Raw genomic sequence first — 17,783 nt, forward strand, 5'->3', positions numbered from 1 at the left:
GCCGTGGTATGGCACGTGATTCATCCTCTGTAGCTCCCATGCATACTGTACGAGAATGTATACTTGCAATTATAATTTTAATTTTTAATCAACGTATTGATATAAGAGGAACACGATGGCACAAGTAAATGCTTGTCGTATTGTTCGTATTGTTCGTATTGTTCGTATTGTTCCATGATCGCAACACATCATCTAATAATTCCTCTCCTCTCAACCGGTTAATCAATCACTGTGAATATTTTCATATAATTTCTCCATACTTAATATTTCAAGATGCTCAATTAGGATTTTTGCCTCAGTAGCTTTACAACATTCCTTTTTATTGTTATGGGATGTTTTAGCTCGCCTGCCTCATTATATCAATATTTTCTGATAAAAGCATTTGCAATCGTTGCTCTTACTTTCAACTTAGACGAGGTGTCGGTTTTGGAATTTGGATATTTTCTTTTTTGTCGTTTATTATTGTTTTCATTATTGTTTGTCTTTAAATGCAAAAGACTCGTCTTTTTACCAGTATATTGTCGGGAGTTTTGTCGAGCTTCGCACATATCCAACGGAATTCCTGAAAGCGAATCAGATTGTTTCGAAAATCGTTGATTTTATTTTTTCATATTAGAATGGATTGTTACCTTGTCCATAACGATAGTAACTATTGGTGTGTTTTTTTTTTTTTTTTTTTTTTTTTTTTTTTTTTTTTGTAATGCGAGGATTGTATAAATTTATAATACGTATTAAGTGATTATCGTCGTGTTCGTATCGTCGTAATCAAATATCTACTGCGACACCGATTGTATTTTCGATAATCGGCAATTATAATATGGGTAATTATTTTATATAATAACTTATAATTAACTTGGAATTTTCTCGAAAATCATCTCGATAGTCTTCTATAAGTATTTCTCTTTTTTCCAATACAAGTTCCTTTACGCTGTTATTAGAAAACTAGATTTACGTCATGATAATGTTGAGAAAAAGGCGCTATAATCAGGATTCACCAAATTTGGAATTGTACAATTTTATGAGCGTTAATTATATAAATATTATGCAATTGTAAACATCTGTTTTGTTTGAGTTATAAAATTTTTCTAATATCTCTTAGGTAATGTCTTGTAAACGAGCAAGAAGCGGATAAAATATTTATTTTACAATAATAAAAAGAATACGAACACTGAGTGAATAGTACGAACAATGAATGGCCTACTTAATCCATGAATTGCTTATTTCATATTAACTCGTTACTGTCCTTCTTATACATTTTATAAAAATCTTAACGTTCGACTTTTATTCAATTACTCTATTTGTGTATCATGGTAATGTTACATTTATTTAATGTTCATGTACAATTAGAAGAAAAATATAATAAGCATTTTTGAATATATTCTATAAATTTTAGCAATAATAGGAGATGTTCGGTCCAAATGTTTAAAAGTTCAATGTTTTATTATTAATTTCAATTCAAGTGTCAGCTTCTTTTGCATTAATTAAGTTGTGCGAGTGCTGTAACAAGATTCTATGGAGAATATAAAATATAAAGAGCAGATTATCGATGCATTTCAAATGAATTACTAAAGAATTTCGTAAGAGAGGCAACAAGTGATGCTTTAGATTGAACGTACAGTGACATGTTTGTAGCAGTTATCATATGATAAAGCTACTGTGCTGACAATTAATATTAAATTTACAAACATGTTTGTAAATCGACAGATCTACGTAGAATAGTAATATGAATTTGAATATATAAAAAAAAAAAGTAATAAATTGCCTCGTGAAATGCATAGAAAGCTTATTATTATGTAGTTACAATAGCCATTAAGAATTATAAAAAAAATTCGGACAATCTAATTGTTAAGAAACGACAAAATTTATATCAATTTTCAGTTTGACTATTAAAAGAATATAAAATAATTGTACATTTATTGGCAGTCGAAAATCTTTTATTCCTTTAACACTTAAAATAATTATAGGATAGCCAGCGAACGATTTATTTACCAGAGTGAATAATATTCTATTGACGAGAATCTACTTATTAACTTTCGACCTTTAAACAATACATTAAAAATTAATAGATTTACACTTTACTTCTAAGGCAAATATTATTTAATAAATTTTACAATTTCATAAATTTCATTTGCACGCTTATAAATATTAATGCTATGTAATCGTATTACAACCACTGCTGATGTGATAATACTAATATTATGATAATATCATAACTAATGCTTTCATTCTCAATTGAATTGTTTTTAATGATGACGCTCCTTTTACAAACATACCCGATCGAATATTGTATAAATATGTTGAATATTAAACATACAGCATGATTAGCACATATAACGATAATTTCTCGCTAATCAAATGGAATAACACGTTAATAGTCATGTCTACTCTTACGTACACGTTTACTCATAACTGTTTTAATCTTCAATTATATTCCTTAATTTTCCTTCATTTCATCTTATTGTATTGATTTATTTAAATTATATTAATTATTCATAGGGAATTTTACTCATCGTTGTTTGAAAGATCAATAAGTCTGACGAAAAATGCTGTCGAATAAAATTAATTATTTTTATAACTATCAGAGGATTGTTTATATCATTAGCGAGAGTGACAAAACTTTAGTTCTGCTGTTTATTAATAAAAATGATGGCAATAATATGTCGAAAATTATATAGGATTAGTTGTGGGAGCTTAATTACTTTAATCCATACTAAATATCGTTTTTATTGTCAATTATAAGGACGAATTTTGGATTTCTTTTACATATATAGTAATAAGAAAATCTTTATTTTCATATTTTAAAGGGTTGAGTTAAGTTTTTAACGAAAAAAAAAAAAAAATAAATAAATAAAAAAAAAATTTATTTTTTACATTACCGTCACCAATTAGTATTTTTAAATAAACGTTTAGAGGTAAATATTTTTTTTCTTATTAACATTTATTACAAATGAGACTTTTATCCTGGAATTTATCAAAACTAGGCATTATAAATATAAACATTGATTTTATGTTTTTAATATGTCTAATATATTGCAATCTTCTACTTGATTGAAAATTATTAGATCGATAACACATTTTAACAAGATAGGAAAATAGTATTGGAAATTAAATCATTTTATGATTTTGTACGTATGCAATCAAGCATTTATAGATTAGTTACGTAAGCCACATTTATTTAATTGCTAAATAAAATGGGCTAATAAATGAAAAAAATATAGAAAAAATCTTTTTACGTACTTTCATGTTTTTAGAAGATAGAATAAAAAAGGGATTTTTGTGGGAAAAGTATCCTATGATCTCATTAATGGAAATTTTTCGATAAGTATAATACGAATTGCGCAAATTAAGATTAATAAGTGAAAATTTACAATTTTATAATTAATATTGAAATACTCATTTGGATTTTATTTTATTTTTTTTTAATTTTAATTCGATTATAAAAAATCACAATAAAAAATTTATTTAATTCATAAAATCTGTATATTACTATATACTATTTACTATATACTACATTCGTATATTACATTGTAGCAATTAGATAAAATCTATTTGGAATTCACAATGTTATCATCTTAAAGAAAAAGAGAATGGGAGAAGAATTTTCAATCGGAAAGACACGCACTTTATAATTATGTTATATATTAGATTTAGATAATAAAATATGAAATAATATTTTTTATTTGTGCTTGTGTTGTGATTGTTAAAAATTTAAAATATATAGCAGATTTTATTTATTATAAAACAAGTAAAATTATATATTTAATAGCTTGAAATTAACATTTCCTTAATTATTAATTTTGAACGATAATTTGTAATATAAGAAATTCAGATCTATAATGCGACTTATAAAAATGTTAAATATTTAAATTACACGTGAAAATATTTAAATTAGAGAAAACATTGATGTGGCAATACACCGAGAATGAATTACTTATCAATAGTTATTATATTAATGTTTTTATATTGAATTTAACAGTAGTTTATTAAGATAATCCATAATTCATAATTGAGATTTTACGAAGTAATAATGTTAAGTATTAGAAAGAAATGTATAAATGCTATATATCATTTTAATATATTAGAAAATAAATATAAATATCAGAGATAATATGTATTACTCTGATATGAGAATCTTGTTTATTTTTATGATAGTTTGATTAAATGGCATTTCTATTTTATCATGGGTTATGAAATCTGTAAAAGAGTTTAAGTGAATGTAATTTGTGAACTATCATTCGGTATTATTGGCTTATGAGACTGTATTTTGAGTAATAAATTTTATAGATACAATCGATACAATATTTGTTTTAAAGTTCGGATGATTATAAATTGTTATATATAGTTGTTAGTTGATGAATTTCTATGATCAACATCAATTCTATGATGAATTCAATGAATTGGTAAAGTAATTTTTTTTCTACATTATTATCAATGTTTTTCATATGGTAGATATCGTCTATAAAAATTGTATGAAATTAGTTCGTTATATTTAATTTAAATGATAATATGTGTTTAAAAGTTGTTTAAAATGTTTGAAAAGCCCTCTTTGCTTTCAGATAATTCATTGCCCTTCCATCGATATCTTTTTATTTATACTTTCTTCCAAATATCTTTATTTTACGGTTTTTTTTTTTTTTTTTTTTTTTTTTTTTTTTTTTTTTTTTTTTTTTTTTTTTTTTTATACATATAATGCATATTATCGGACATAAAGACACGCGCAAGTGTGACTATGTAGGATTGAACAATACGCAAATAAATGTTGAGAATATGAACAATTATCGATATAATTAATTGTTAAAAACTGAAAAGTTGATAAAAATTTAACGATAATAAGTGGTAAAATGTGATTATAAACAAACGTTGCAACACATGGTATGTAATAAGACAGAAAAGTTCTCATGACAAAGATTTAATCAGATATAGAATGTATTATAATTCGAAAATGCTCGTAGATTTATGGCATTCGAAAGTTACACGATTACATTCCATTCAGTTGTCACTCTACTTTTGCCTTATTTAACTAATTAACGATAAAGTTGTTTAGTTTTATCGCGCCGTTATTTCTGCACTAGCATTCGATATTAACAAGGGGAAGAGATTTCATAATTCCCTTTTAAAGTTATCTTTAGCACCTCGTGTCGTTGATAAATTTATCCCATTAAAAGTAAAGTGCGAGAGGCTAAAAGTTCATTACCAACGTCGAATAAGAAATGAATGCCAAGAGCGGCCATACGCCGTAACCAGTAATGGACAAAGTAACTAATGGCCTGTAAATTCAACTGTGGAAGATAAGGTATCGAGGTGTGGAATCTTTGTGTAGCCTAACACCTACGATAGAGTGGGAATCGGGTATAGTTATGGGTATATTTGATCTAAGCCAACAACAAGGCTCGATGTTCAATAGTGAAATCGTCAGTGGTGAAAATTAATCTCGGTAGCATAGCGGAAGCCAGCATTGAGAAATTCGCAAAATCAAAGGCAAACGCGATGATTGGGATTTCTCACGGCTGCATTATCGACGTAAGAATACGAGATCGGCGAGGCCTGGGGCCCGTTCGTAATTCTCCGCCCCTTTGCACTCACGCTCCTTTCCTGGCAATGACCCCCCTGGCATCCTTTCATCGTAGGTGGGGAGAAACCGGTGGAAGTCGCGCGAGTTACAGCCGCGCTCCAGTTGTCGAGTACTCGTGAACGACTCGTCCTCACGGAATCCCGGGGCCAGGCATCGACCAATGTCCATCTTTATCCGCGACTCTCCAACATAGCTAAGAGGTGCTCCCCATAAGGTAATTTGGAGTTGCTTATGGATGGATGTGGTTACAGGAGTGCTTGCTTTCACCGCGGGTGATAGACGAGCGGCCTCTTAATGAAACATAAAAGCGAAATGCATACGATAATTTGCTCGACGCGCGAATTAACGAGGCTTTAAGTACGTTTTCACGGGAGCAGAAGCGTGACGGGAATTTTGAAAATAATTCGATCGAGGAAATAATAACGGCTACATCGCCGACGAAAATGTATTTTAATTGCGAGACATAAATTGCAGCGAAAGGTCTTCTGCTCGAGATATCGGCAGTGAGATGCCACTATCGGCATTCTAATTGGGTTCACCAGTATTTTTATTTTGTTATTTGATAAAATATTTTCCTTGTGCGCGCGCTGTCTGACGGAGGAATGTTCGCGGAGTAAAATAATCTGACATTAATGATAAACGCCTCGCGGCGCACGCCATTGTCCAAATCACGTAATTTTTTAAAAAAAATTTCTCCAAAACATGTGCAAGACTTTTTTCAGTGAGGTAGTTGACAATTTTGTAAAACCAGTGCGCCAGAACATAGTTGTGCTTTATTCAAATTTCAAGGGTAAGTTACGTTAAACGACGTCTAATGAAACTCCACCGAGTGCGCTCATTATCGTTCCTCACTCCATTTTCATCCACACTTTCATTGCCTTTCTTTTAACACATCTGACATTTTCCTCTTAAATATTTTCAAACTGCTCCTATTTCCGATTAAATACATTTTAACGACTTTACCACTTTAACGTTCTTTATGATTAATAAATTCATTAAATTCGTTGGAGAGAATTTCTAATTAGAAAATTACTGATATTTCAATATGATTTGGAAACAGTTATGTTTCAAATAATTTTAAAACAACATTAAAAGTTAATAACGTATTTTATTATTGAATTTCTTTTTTCAAACAATAAAATTACAATGCTAAGGCTGTTAAATTGCGTAAAATTATAATTTCAAATATTCGAACAAAGTACAACAAACGTACAATATTTCTATAAATGAAACAAGAAGAGAAATACAAGTAAATTTTTGCTAATAATTTCCAACAGTCAATTCTTCAAAATACTTCAAAAGTAATTTTAAATAATTCTATGTAATTCCACAAAGTAAATAATTATTTCACTCGAGTCAATATCTTTAATTATCTCTCTTCTAATTATTATTGCAAATTAGGGAATAAAAATATTAACTTTCATTTTTAATAATTTTTTTGTAAAATTAAATTTACAAAATGAAATGTACTTATTGATAACATATAAGGTTTTGTGTAATTTTCTCATGAACGAAATAAAAAGTTTAATGATAATTTATTAATATTAATTAAATTAAATCATATCATCCATAGACGTAATGAAAACATTAATCATAGTCAGAGATTTTTTACTTTTTTAGAGAACAAATAATTACTTTTATCATTGGAAAAATTTTTAAAAAACAAAATACACATTTTAAAAATGAATTTATGTAAAATATTGTTCAAAATAGCTTATGAAAATAATTTTAATAGAATTTTTAATAGAAAAAACAGTGTATGTAACAATTAAAGACGCAAGTTAATTATAAATAATCATTCGTACTCTGAATATTTTCTGAATATTGAATATTTTCTTTGACAGTTTGATGAAATAATATAATAATTATTAAAATAAATATGAACTTACTTTTATTTTGTATTTATTACATTATTTATTATATTCATTTGACTTGTATTTTATTTTGATTTTGCTATCTTCGAGTTTATAAATTAAATTAGTTCTTATAAGTTAAACATTTTTATGTTTTAATGAAAATTTATAATATTATATTTATATAATGATAATATTATATATAAATACTATAATAATGATTTATTAAACATAATTTTTAAAAAATTGTTCGATAAATTTTATTTAAATAATTATATATTTTTCACTTTATAGTTCCATTAATTTTCAATTTTAATTAGATTGTTGAATATGCATTACATATTTATTATTGGGAAAAGTTAAAAAAATTCTAAATAGTGCTAGCAATTTTACATTATTATATTATTGAAGAAGAGTGTATTTTACGTTTTATTTCAATAATTTTTTATGTATTAAATTTTCCTTTAGTTGAAAGTATATTATGATAATAATAATCCTATGATAGTGATCATAATATGATTATTTGTTCTCATATCTAAATGTCTTGTTCATCTAAAATGTGTTAAAAATCATTTTTATTTTTCTCTCTTTTTTCTCTCTTTTTTTTTTTTTGTTTAAATATTTTTCATAATTTCATTTCAACGTTGTAAATATTATATTTCATAAACATACTTAAGATGTACATTTTTTAATTATACCATTGCTACATTAAATTGAATTAAAATTTACAGAAAACCATTGAGAAACAATGGAAAAAGAGTCGGAAGATATCGAGGCGACGATGCCACTGAGATCCAACGATCGCAAAGATACAGGAATCATCGTTACCGTCGGCAATACGCCGCGTCAAGTCGACGTTCAGTTCTCCGATATCTGTATATCAGTTCCGCAAAAGAAAGGTAATTCTCACTTTCCAATATTTCGCCTCGTCTTTTCGTCTCTCACGACCGTGTAATAACGGCAAGAGCCGACATTAAATGCCAACGGAATATATATATACATATATATTATTGTATATACACATGCGTGAGAGCTCATATATATTTGTATATATTACAAACGTTAAATTATACAAAAATTTATTTTTGTTTTTTACTCGTAGAATATTCTCTAAAATTTGGCTTATTTTATGCTATATCGTATTGCTTTTTGTATAGATTAATAATTGAAAATTATAAGTACATACGTTATATATTCATAAATGAGTGAGTACTATTTTCAAAACAGCTTTATAAGTAGAAAAAAAAACTAAAAAAAAAAAAATATAGAAAATCAGAATAATCATTACTCATTATTCGAATTATAATGTTAAATAAAAAAAAATGTTTTTCCTGAGTAATGTATTATTATTATTGAATTGGTATGGGCGTTTTTTTTTTTTTTTTTTTTTTTTTTTTAATAGTATGTGATGATGGAAACACATTGAGATCATTGAAATGATCGATTAAAGTTATAAGAAATTTCAAAAGATTATACGATTTTTCAAAAACATCGGTATTGGACGTGAATTCTCTTGTTAATAACTTCTTAAATGAGTTATTTTATACTTTAATGAAACGTTGAACAAGATAAAAAATATCGAGCTTTTTAATAAATTCTAAATTAATTTAATAGAATTATTTAATATAATCATTTAATACAAATTTTACTCCAAATTATTTATTCTTATTCGTATACGTGATAATGTATATATTTTATCGAACCTTCTCTATCAAATGCGTTCATAAAGATTAATGTGTTTTAATGAGAATTAAAGCAAAGTATTTTAAATTATATAGAAAGTGATGGAAAGACGGTTAGAATTCACTATTAAATACCATATACCAAGTAAAGTTGATTTACATTTTTTTTTTTTTATCAATTTGATCTTCTTTCTGGCAAAGTATAGAATTTGATACATTAAATAGATTTTACGTACATAGATCACTAAATGCCAATGTATTAAGCGTTGCTCCACATGCTATCACTTTGAATTATAATTTGTTATAATTTTTTTTCGATTAACTATTTTATCTTTACTTCAATGCATGAATAAGGCAAGGAGAATTAGGCAAGTAAATTAATAAGCAGATTTATCATATATAATATCTATCGATCAATTACTCTCTATAGTATTCTAATAAGTAAATTAATAAGCAGATTTATCATATATAATATCTATCGATCAATTACTCTCTATAGTATTCTACATAAACTTATTTAAATAAATTACAAGTAATCTCTTTCATGAGATATTTAATAGTTTTATCTTATACCTTAATAATTATAATATTGACTCTATACGAATTTTGTCAGTTTTCACTATTATATTGCTGACATTGCACGATTTAGTACGGACATAATAAATTTAGTACTATCGCATGAATTTGTAGTAAATTCTGATAAATAATCTTCTCTGTCTAATCTCACCATCCTTATCAATTCTGTCATAATTATCATAGACGAATATTGTCAATGTTTGGCCCTCATAATCACCAATGCTCTCAACGCAGAAAAAAAACAAAACAAAACTAGTAAGAGGCTTATGTCCTTGTGTACACAGGCAAATGCAAGGAGATTTTATGCGGTGTAACGGGAGAGTTCCGTTCGGGCCGGCTCACGGCGATCCTCGGGCCCTCCGGAGCCGGGAAAACGACGTTACTGGACATCCTGGCGAGCCGCGGGGCCAGGAGTTCCCGCAAGAAGGTTCAACTTGGTGGTCTACGCCTGAATGGAGTCAGTTGCTGCGAACGTCCGGAGATTCTTCGTCGACTGAGCGTCTGCTATATCCCCCAAGAGTTTGCACTCATGCCCTTCCTCACCACCAGAGAGACGATACACGTCGCGGCGACTCTCAAGCTGCCCGGGAAATCTTACGACCCAGGCACCAGGAAATTCGTTGTATGCACACTTGGCTCTCTTGAATCCGAGCTCCCATCCCACTTTCCTCCAAAGTTTTTCGCTTTCCTATTAAACCACGCCCACGACCGTCAATGGCCAACTATGAGAAACGCTTAATCAATTATTAAGAAAATGAAGTGAAAATTATACTTCGTCGAGCGACTATGCTTTAAGATAATTTCATCTTAAGCTTTAAAGTTTGTTTTGATAAATCAATGCTTTAATTAGTTATAAACAAAATGAAAATGTACAAGTTACAAGCAAAAAATAATGGCATGTAATATAATATTTGAAAAGCTTGAAAAACTTTATTAAATGGAGACAGAATCTATCATTATATATATATATATATATATATATATATTAAATTATTTAATTAATTATTCCGAGGAAAAAAAAGATCTTTAATTTTACGTGAAGTCGAATGAAATTTGCACTCTGAATTAATGAATTGAGCTTTGTAAAGCGATGATTGTTTTGCAAAAAATTAGAAATATAACTATAATGTTGAATATCTAATAGGCTAATTAATATGCTCAAGAACGCGTCAATTTTTTAAAATTTATAGTATTGAACGTAATGTAATATTAAAATATGACTGAAAAAATCACATAATAATGATATTTAAAGGATCAATAATAGCAATAATATGAACTCGAAGGATACTTTACTAAATTGCTTTTTCTCTTTATAAAAGGCTATAAAGAATCGTTTGAATCAATGAAAGCAGAAAAAAAACTATGGATAGAAAGAAAGGCAATTGAAAGTTTTCGATCCAATTCTTGTTAAAAAAAAAAAAAAAAAAAACATTTCAATTGAAATTCACGCAATTTGAACAGCTCACGAGAATTTTAATACAAGAATTTATAGCAAAAGTTCAATAATCAAAGTGCAAAATGTGTACGAAATACACAAGATGCATAGGACCAAAACTTCCTGTACTTGACGAATTGCTTGAAAGCTCATCGGCCAAACAATTTCAACGAATCTCTAACTGGCAATAAATAAATGACGAGAATAAAAACTAAATAGCGAGAAAATAGAGCTTTGTTAAACAAGTGATAATAAAGTTAAAAGTTCGTCTAAAAGTTGTGCTATTGATATCCTAGATGAACGACGTAGCGACTAGATTGGGCCTCCAGGACTGCATGGACACGCTGACAAGTAACTTGAGCGGAGGTGAGAAGAAGCGACTTTCGATAGCCGTGGAGATGATAACGAGTCCCTCGGTGATGCTCCTCGACGAGCCGACCAGTGGCCTCGACAGTGCCTCCTCCAATCAGGTGCCTATAAAATACAAAATACAATTTGCAATAAAGAACTTTCTATTTAAGCGATCGGACTAATAATGCTCGACCGGTTATTAATCAGGTGATCGGACTCCTGGGCTCGATGGCGCGCACCGGCTGCACCGTCGTCTGCGCGGTTCACCAGCCAAGTAGCCACATAACATGTCGCTTCGACGACATCCTCGTGTTAAGCCAAGGGAGAAGCCGCTACTGCGGTCCCCGCGACAGTCTCCTCGATCACTTCAAGAACGCCGGCTACGCATGTCCGCCTTTCTACAACCTCGCCGAGTTTGGTAAGCGAGGCTCGGACGATGAGCCGTCGAGAGAAATTTATGGACCTTCCCTCCATCGTCCTCATTCATTCGCGCTCGAGACGTTTTTTCTTCTTTTTTTTTTTTTTTACATTTCATACTCTTTATTAGTGATCGAAACGCAAACATACTTTAAAGAGCTTCGTATAAATTTTTTTTTTTTTTCATTTATTAGTATCCGTTTATTTCAAATAAGTTTTACGTCCGATTCAAATAATTCCAGCAGTAACCTGTCGCTAATCCTTTGAAAATCATAGCAAAAGTCGATATTTTCCAGATTAATTTTTGACACGCATAAGTACACTTTACATTAGAAATGCCATCCGGTAAAATATTCCTCGTGTCCTGTACTTCATTCATAAATCTTTTGACATATTATTTTATTGAGAAAATAGCGATTTATTTATATTGAGTAGAGGAGCCTCGATAACAGGAATAAAATACAGATTTAAGCGCGAATAGAGTAAGCCGCTGTGAAAATGTTTTAAATGTGTTTAAATAAGCTTCCTGTGAAACGTCATTCCCAACATGGAAGCGTTAAAAATAATAAAAAAAAAAAAAAAAACTAATTTGTATGGCGCTATTCAGTGCTGGAGGTGGTGACAGGTCAGCGAGGTGGCAATTACGAGCTCCTGTGCAGCAAAGACTCGATGGACGAGGCCAACGTGAGCGCCAAGTACCTGAGCCGCTCCTCGACCTCCAGCTTCCACGGCGACTCCGGTGCCTCGAAGCGCTACGCCGTCTCCCATTGGACCCAGCAGAAGATTCTCCTCCGGCGAGCTTTTCTCTGCATTTCACGTGACAACGTACGATTAACAATCCACCACTTTTTCCCCTCTCCGCTAAAAATTGTCTCATTTATATTTCTAAAATGTACACGCGTTTATAGACTTTTTTTTTTTTTTTTTTTTTTTTTTTTTTTTTTTTTTTTTTTTTTTTTTTTTGAAGTAAAAGAAGAAGAAAGATAGTTGTGTAGATGATAGCTAACGGACATGGAATGACCATGCCAATTGTTTTTAATGCTCAATTCCAAAGTCAAGTGACAAACTTTTATCAAAGGCTTATATCGTTCTTGCGTAAAGTCAATTGACTGATTACTTATGCGCTAATAGCTTCTCGCGATACTCGAACAAATATAATACGACGAAGGATCTTACCTGTAATTCACCATTATCGACTGTCTTGTCTTAAAAATTTTCAGTGTTTGAGTATTGTTTGAAAAGTGAAACGCGTTCCATCGAAATCCATTGGAATGCAGTGGCAATTTCCATTGCCCGTCTAAGCAATAATAAATAACACGTTTCTTTAAAGGCAAAAATTAATTTCTAAAATTGTAAAGTAATGAAAAGGACTCGTTAGCATTTCATTCGGATCGCATATGAAAGAATCTCTCGTTATTTCTCGTGCTATTACAAGCTATCTCTCTTTATCTATCTATCTTATCTTTCTTTTCCAGACTATGACCAACTTAAGGCTTTCAGCGCACTTTGTCGTCGCCATTCTTTTGGGAATAGTTTTTTACAAGTTTGGTCACGATGCCAGTACAGTATACAGCAACGTTGCTTGCCTATTCTTCTTCGCTGTATTTCTCTTCTTCGCAAACTCAATGCCATCCGTGCAAATGTGTAATATTGAATTTTTATTGTTAACTCTAATACCGATACTAACCCCCAAACGGCCATACGAATTATCCATACAAAACGAGAATACCTTCCACCTCTTACTTTACCTTTTATCGCTAATCCACTTCACAACGTTATCACTAAATATTTTCAAGCAAAAAAACTTCCCTTTTTAACTGCACGCTGCACAGTTGCACGTTGCACTCTTATTCGGTTGCATTTGCGGTGGCGTTTAAGACTCGATACTTATTTAAGAGTATAAACGATCGTTAGGTACATGAAACATTTACATGAAAATATAAAAGAATCGTACGGATCATCAAGATTAACAATGAAATATTAAAGTTGGTATCGAATTAAATTCAAAGTAAAACAACGTCTATATTTATAAATTCACTGATTAACGAATTTATGCGTAAAACAGAGAGACAGACAATATTTCAATAACTTATTTTTATTCATTAACTTTAATTTAAATGTACATCGCAATGGCTATTATCACGTGATTTTTCGTTCTTTACACGCACGTTATGTGCTTGAAATAAATGCTCGAACAGATGCATCGCGTATGAATATATATTCCAAATTACCTTACCTTCCTCACTTTTATCGAGCAAAGACGATAGATTATCAATAAAGCCAAACAAAAACAAAAAATAAAAATAAAAATAAAAATAATCTCTCGATTGTAAAAATGTACGATTCATTGCTTTGGAATTTATCAAAGTAATGAGGTAACGAATTTGCGATTTTCACGCAGTTCCACCAGAAGCGACGGTTTTTCTCCGTGAAAACACAAACAACTGGTACTCCCTCGAGGCCTACTACATAACGAAAGTCCTTGCCGACCTGCCAATACAAGTATTACAGAAAAGCTTGCTTTTATTTATAAAGAGAGTTTGCTCGCGCGCATATTAATTTAATAATTCTCTCCTCTCTACGTTAGATAGCTTGCCCGACGGGATTCCTGGCGATCGCCTATTACATGACCGGTCAACCCCTCGAGCTCATGAGATTTGCTCAAGTTTGGCTGATCTGCACGCTATTTACCATCATGGCGCAATCCTTCGGCATCGTCACCGGAGCCGCATTCAACACACACGTAATGTCCTTCAATTTTCTCTCTCGCCCCTTTCAATACGTAAAATATCACATTGCTCAGAATTAAAATGACCCCGTTTGTAAAATTATAATTGCTTTCTCCCCACCTCCAACCGCCCACATTTTTCATTTTTCAATTTATATTGCTCGCGATAACGAAGTTTATGGATTCTGAATTTTTAATATTACTATGCGATATTCATTATGGATATTAAAGAAAATCCATGCGATAGATATTTGATTACCAATACATTTATTATCTTTTATAGATCGGCATGTTCTTAGTCCCAGCCTTTAACATTCCCATGTTTCTCTTTGCCGGATTCTTTCTCAAGCTCAAAGAGATTCCATTCTTTCTGCAGTTCCTCAGTTTTATAAGCTATTTTCGGTAAGTAATGCTCCAGTATTTCTTAATTCCCAGTAATACCCATCTTAAAAGCAAAACAAAACAAAGCAACAAAGAAAAAAACTCAATCTTTCAAATCTATCCTCATCGACGTACATATTGTAATTTACGTGAATTTAAAGCTCACGACGACCAAAGCCCACCCATTGGACAAAAATTTTGCCACCATTGATTCCAAAGAATCATCGCCTTAAACATTAACGAATTAAACATTACACCGATGCGTTTTAGGTATGCGTTCGAAGGCATCATGCAGGCTGTGTACGTAAACCGGGAGAAGATCCCATGTCACACGGACTTCTGCCCCCTGCGATTACCAAGTCGTATCCTCGAGGAGTTTAACATGCCCTCGGTGCCCTTTGCTACGACAGTCTTTGCCCTTGTCAGCTGGATCGTCATCCTTCACTCGCTCATTTACGGCGTATTGCGCTGGAAGCTCTATGTTTTTCGAACGTAACCGAGGAAAGCGGGGCCTAATCCTTGGTCTCTCACTTTCATCCATGTAATTTGCAATTATTTGCATAGTTGGAGCCTGTGCTTTTCGATTGACCATCACATTGACGAAATCGAAGAAAAGAGAGAGGGAGTGGCCCATTGGGAAATGGTCGTTGCGCTAGTGAAAATCGCACTCAATGGCTAAGATTTCAGCATGCGGTTTTGGGAATGAAAATTCTGTCTTTGTTTAATGTACAGGCTCGGCTCTGCTTCAAGAAATTGACGCTCGACAGACAATATATATTCGACGCTAATTAAATCAATGTGTATTGGAATACTTGGAGTTTGAGAGTTTTATACATTTATTTTATACGAGATTATACTTGTCCTTTGTTATTGAAAACGCGTGTACTTTAACGAATATCGTCCTTTAAAATATCAATGACATTGGATGGGAAAATCGAGCAATGATATATTCAATCTATAGTTAACGATAATCAATAATTCTCATTAATTTTGTAAAAGTTATTTCTAATAAATTTTTAATTTATTCCCATTGTCTTATTCTAGAACGAATACTTGAAGAAAGCACTTTTATTCAGAACTTTCACCACAGTACATCTTCATATTCTCATAATTACATAATAATTAATAATATAAAATTAAGTTCATCTCTATCTAACGACATTTAAACTAACGAATGAACGAAAATAATTATATGCCGGAGGTAAAAATAAACCTCTTAGATAATAGTAATTTTGATCTGGGCTATTTATAATGTTTATTAAAATTTTTGAAAACAATATGAGAGCTTTTAAAATAAATTTTCATTGAGACTTAATAATATCTGTATGATATTTATATATATTCTATAATTATTATAAGCTTACAAGAAACTATTTATATCCTTTTTCATATGACAAACATGCTATATATGTATATGAATTAAATATGTATATGAATGTCATACGTGTATATTAGCATAACATAAATTAGTAACAAACATGTGTATTAGTGAAATAGAAAAAAAGAAAAAGAAAGACAGAAAAAAAGTAGTTTAAAGAAAATTTTGAAATCATTAACATTATTTATGTAAATGTGACTATTTATTTATGTAAATGTAATAAAAATGATCCATAATGTAATAGGTAATCAGACAATAGACAACAAATTCTTTATAATACGGACAAATTTTCAGTTCATTGCCAAGCAATACATATGTAAAAAAGCATTACCTAAATCAAAATAATGATCAACATTAAAATAAGCAAGCATCCATAGATCATCGTAGAGCTTGAAAATACGATGAAATAAAAATTTTTATTCTATTTTTTCATACATAATATAAAAGAGTAGCAGTAATCGAGTATTAATACATATATATCTTGTATTATAAATTTTTTTATATAAAATGCAGATATTTATAAATATCAGCAGTGTGCTATAGTAAATATTATATTGATTTTGACATCAACGCACACAATATTTATTATAACTCAATGTAAATTTTGTATATCCTTCATCCAATCGTTACTTTGGTAGATTTTTTCTATTATCTAATACTTCCATTGAAATTTAACATTAATTTAACAAAATGTAATTTATTCTTTATTGCTTAATCAACATTCTCAAAAAACATGCTTGTCATTTAGTTTCAGCGATATAAACTAAAATGGATATGTATAAATTTGTGGGCAAAAAAAAAAAAAATGAGTTAAAATAATTAAGTATAAAATTTTTAGAAATAAAAAAAATTTGTAAATATAAATAGGAAATATTATTAAAAGTTACACGCTATTGTAGCTTATTATTTTCGTCTCTTCGATATTATCATTATTTTATTTAATTCAAGTTTCATATGCAAACATTTTCATTCTATAACGATAGCTTATACCAAGGATTACTTTATAAAATATGTATAATTATTTTTATTTATTCTAATTTACCAAAATTTATTCTACTTCTTAAACGTGTTTTAATATAAAAATTATCGTTTGTTTTTTTTTTTTTTTTTTTTTTTTTTTTTTTTACCTTTGTCACCTATATATCTGCAAAGGCATCAATTTGCGATTATAACTTCATACAAAGTATTACATAAAAAAAATTTATGAAAACGGTAAATTAATTAATGTTTAATTCACTTGATTTGTTTATTTCACTATAAATAATTCGCTGTGAATGATTTTTTTTTTTATAAATATATGCTTTTACGTAACACTCTGCCTGCACATATTAAAACTATTTATGCCTATGAAAAACTTCAGCACATGAAAAGTACTTTGATATATCGATTTTAATGATTTAAGAGTTTTTG

General features: G+C 30.0%; 1 protein-coding gene across 1 annotated transcript; it reads left to right on the plus strand.

Annotated features, from left to right (window-relative positions):
* The first annotated feature begins 8,160 nt into the window (after positions 1–8,160).
* On the plus strand, positions 8,161–16,266 carry LOC105363562 (ATP-binding cassette sub-family G member 4). Its single transcript, XM_011501294.1, has 10 exons — positions 8,161–8,324; positions 9,968–10,305; positions 11,415–11,588; positions 11,677–11,887; positions 12,494–12,711; positions 13,362–13,530; positions 14,288–14,388; positions 14,474–14,629; positions 14,898–15,016; positions 15,266–16,266. Exons 1-10 carry the CDS (start codon positions 8,174–8,176, stop codon positions 15,489–15,491), a joined length of 1,863 nt encoding a protein of 620 aa, XP_011499596.1. The 5' UTR covers positions 8,161–8,173; the 3' UTR covers positions 15,492–16,266.
* Positions 16,267–17,783: the final 1,517 nt, after the last annotated feature.

This window comes from Ceratosolen solmsi, unplaced genomic scaffold (genome assembly GCF_000503995.2).
Source record: "Ceratosolen solmsi marchali unplaced genomic scaffold, CerSol_1.0 scaffold3, whole genome shotgun sequence".
NCBI lineage: Eukaryota > Metazoa > Arthropoda > Insecta > Hymenoptera > Agaonidae > Ceratosolen > Ceratosolen solmsi.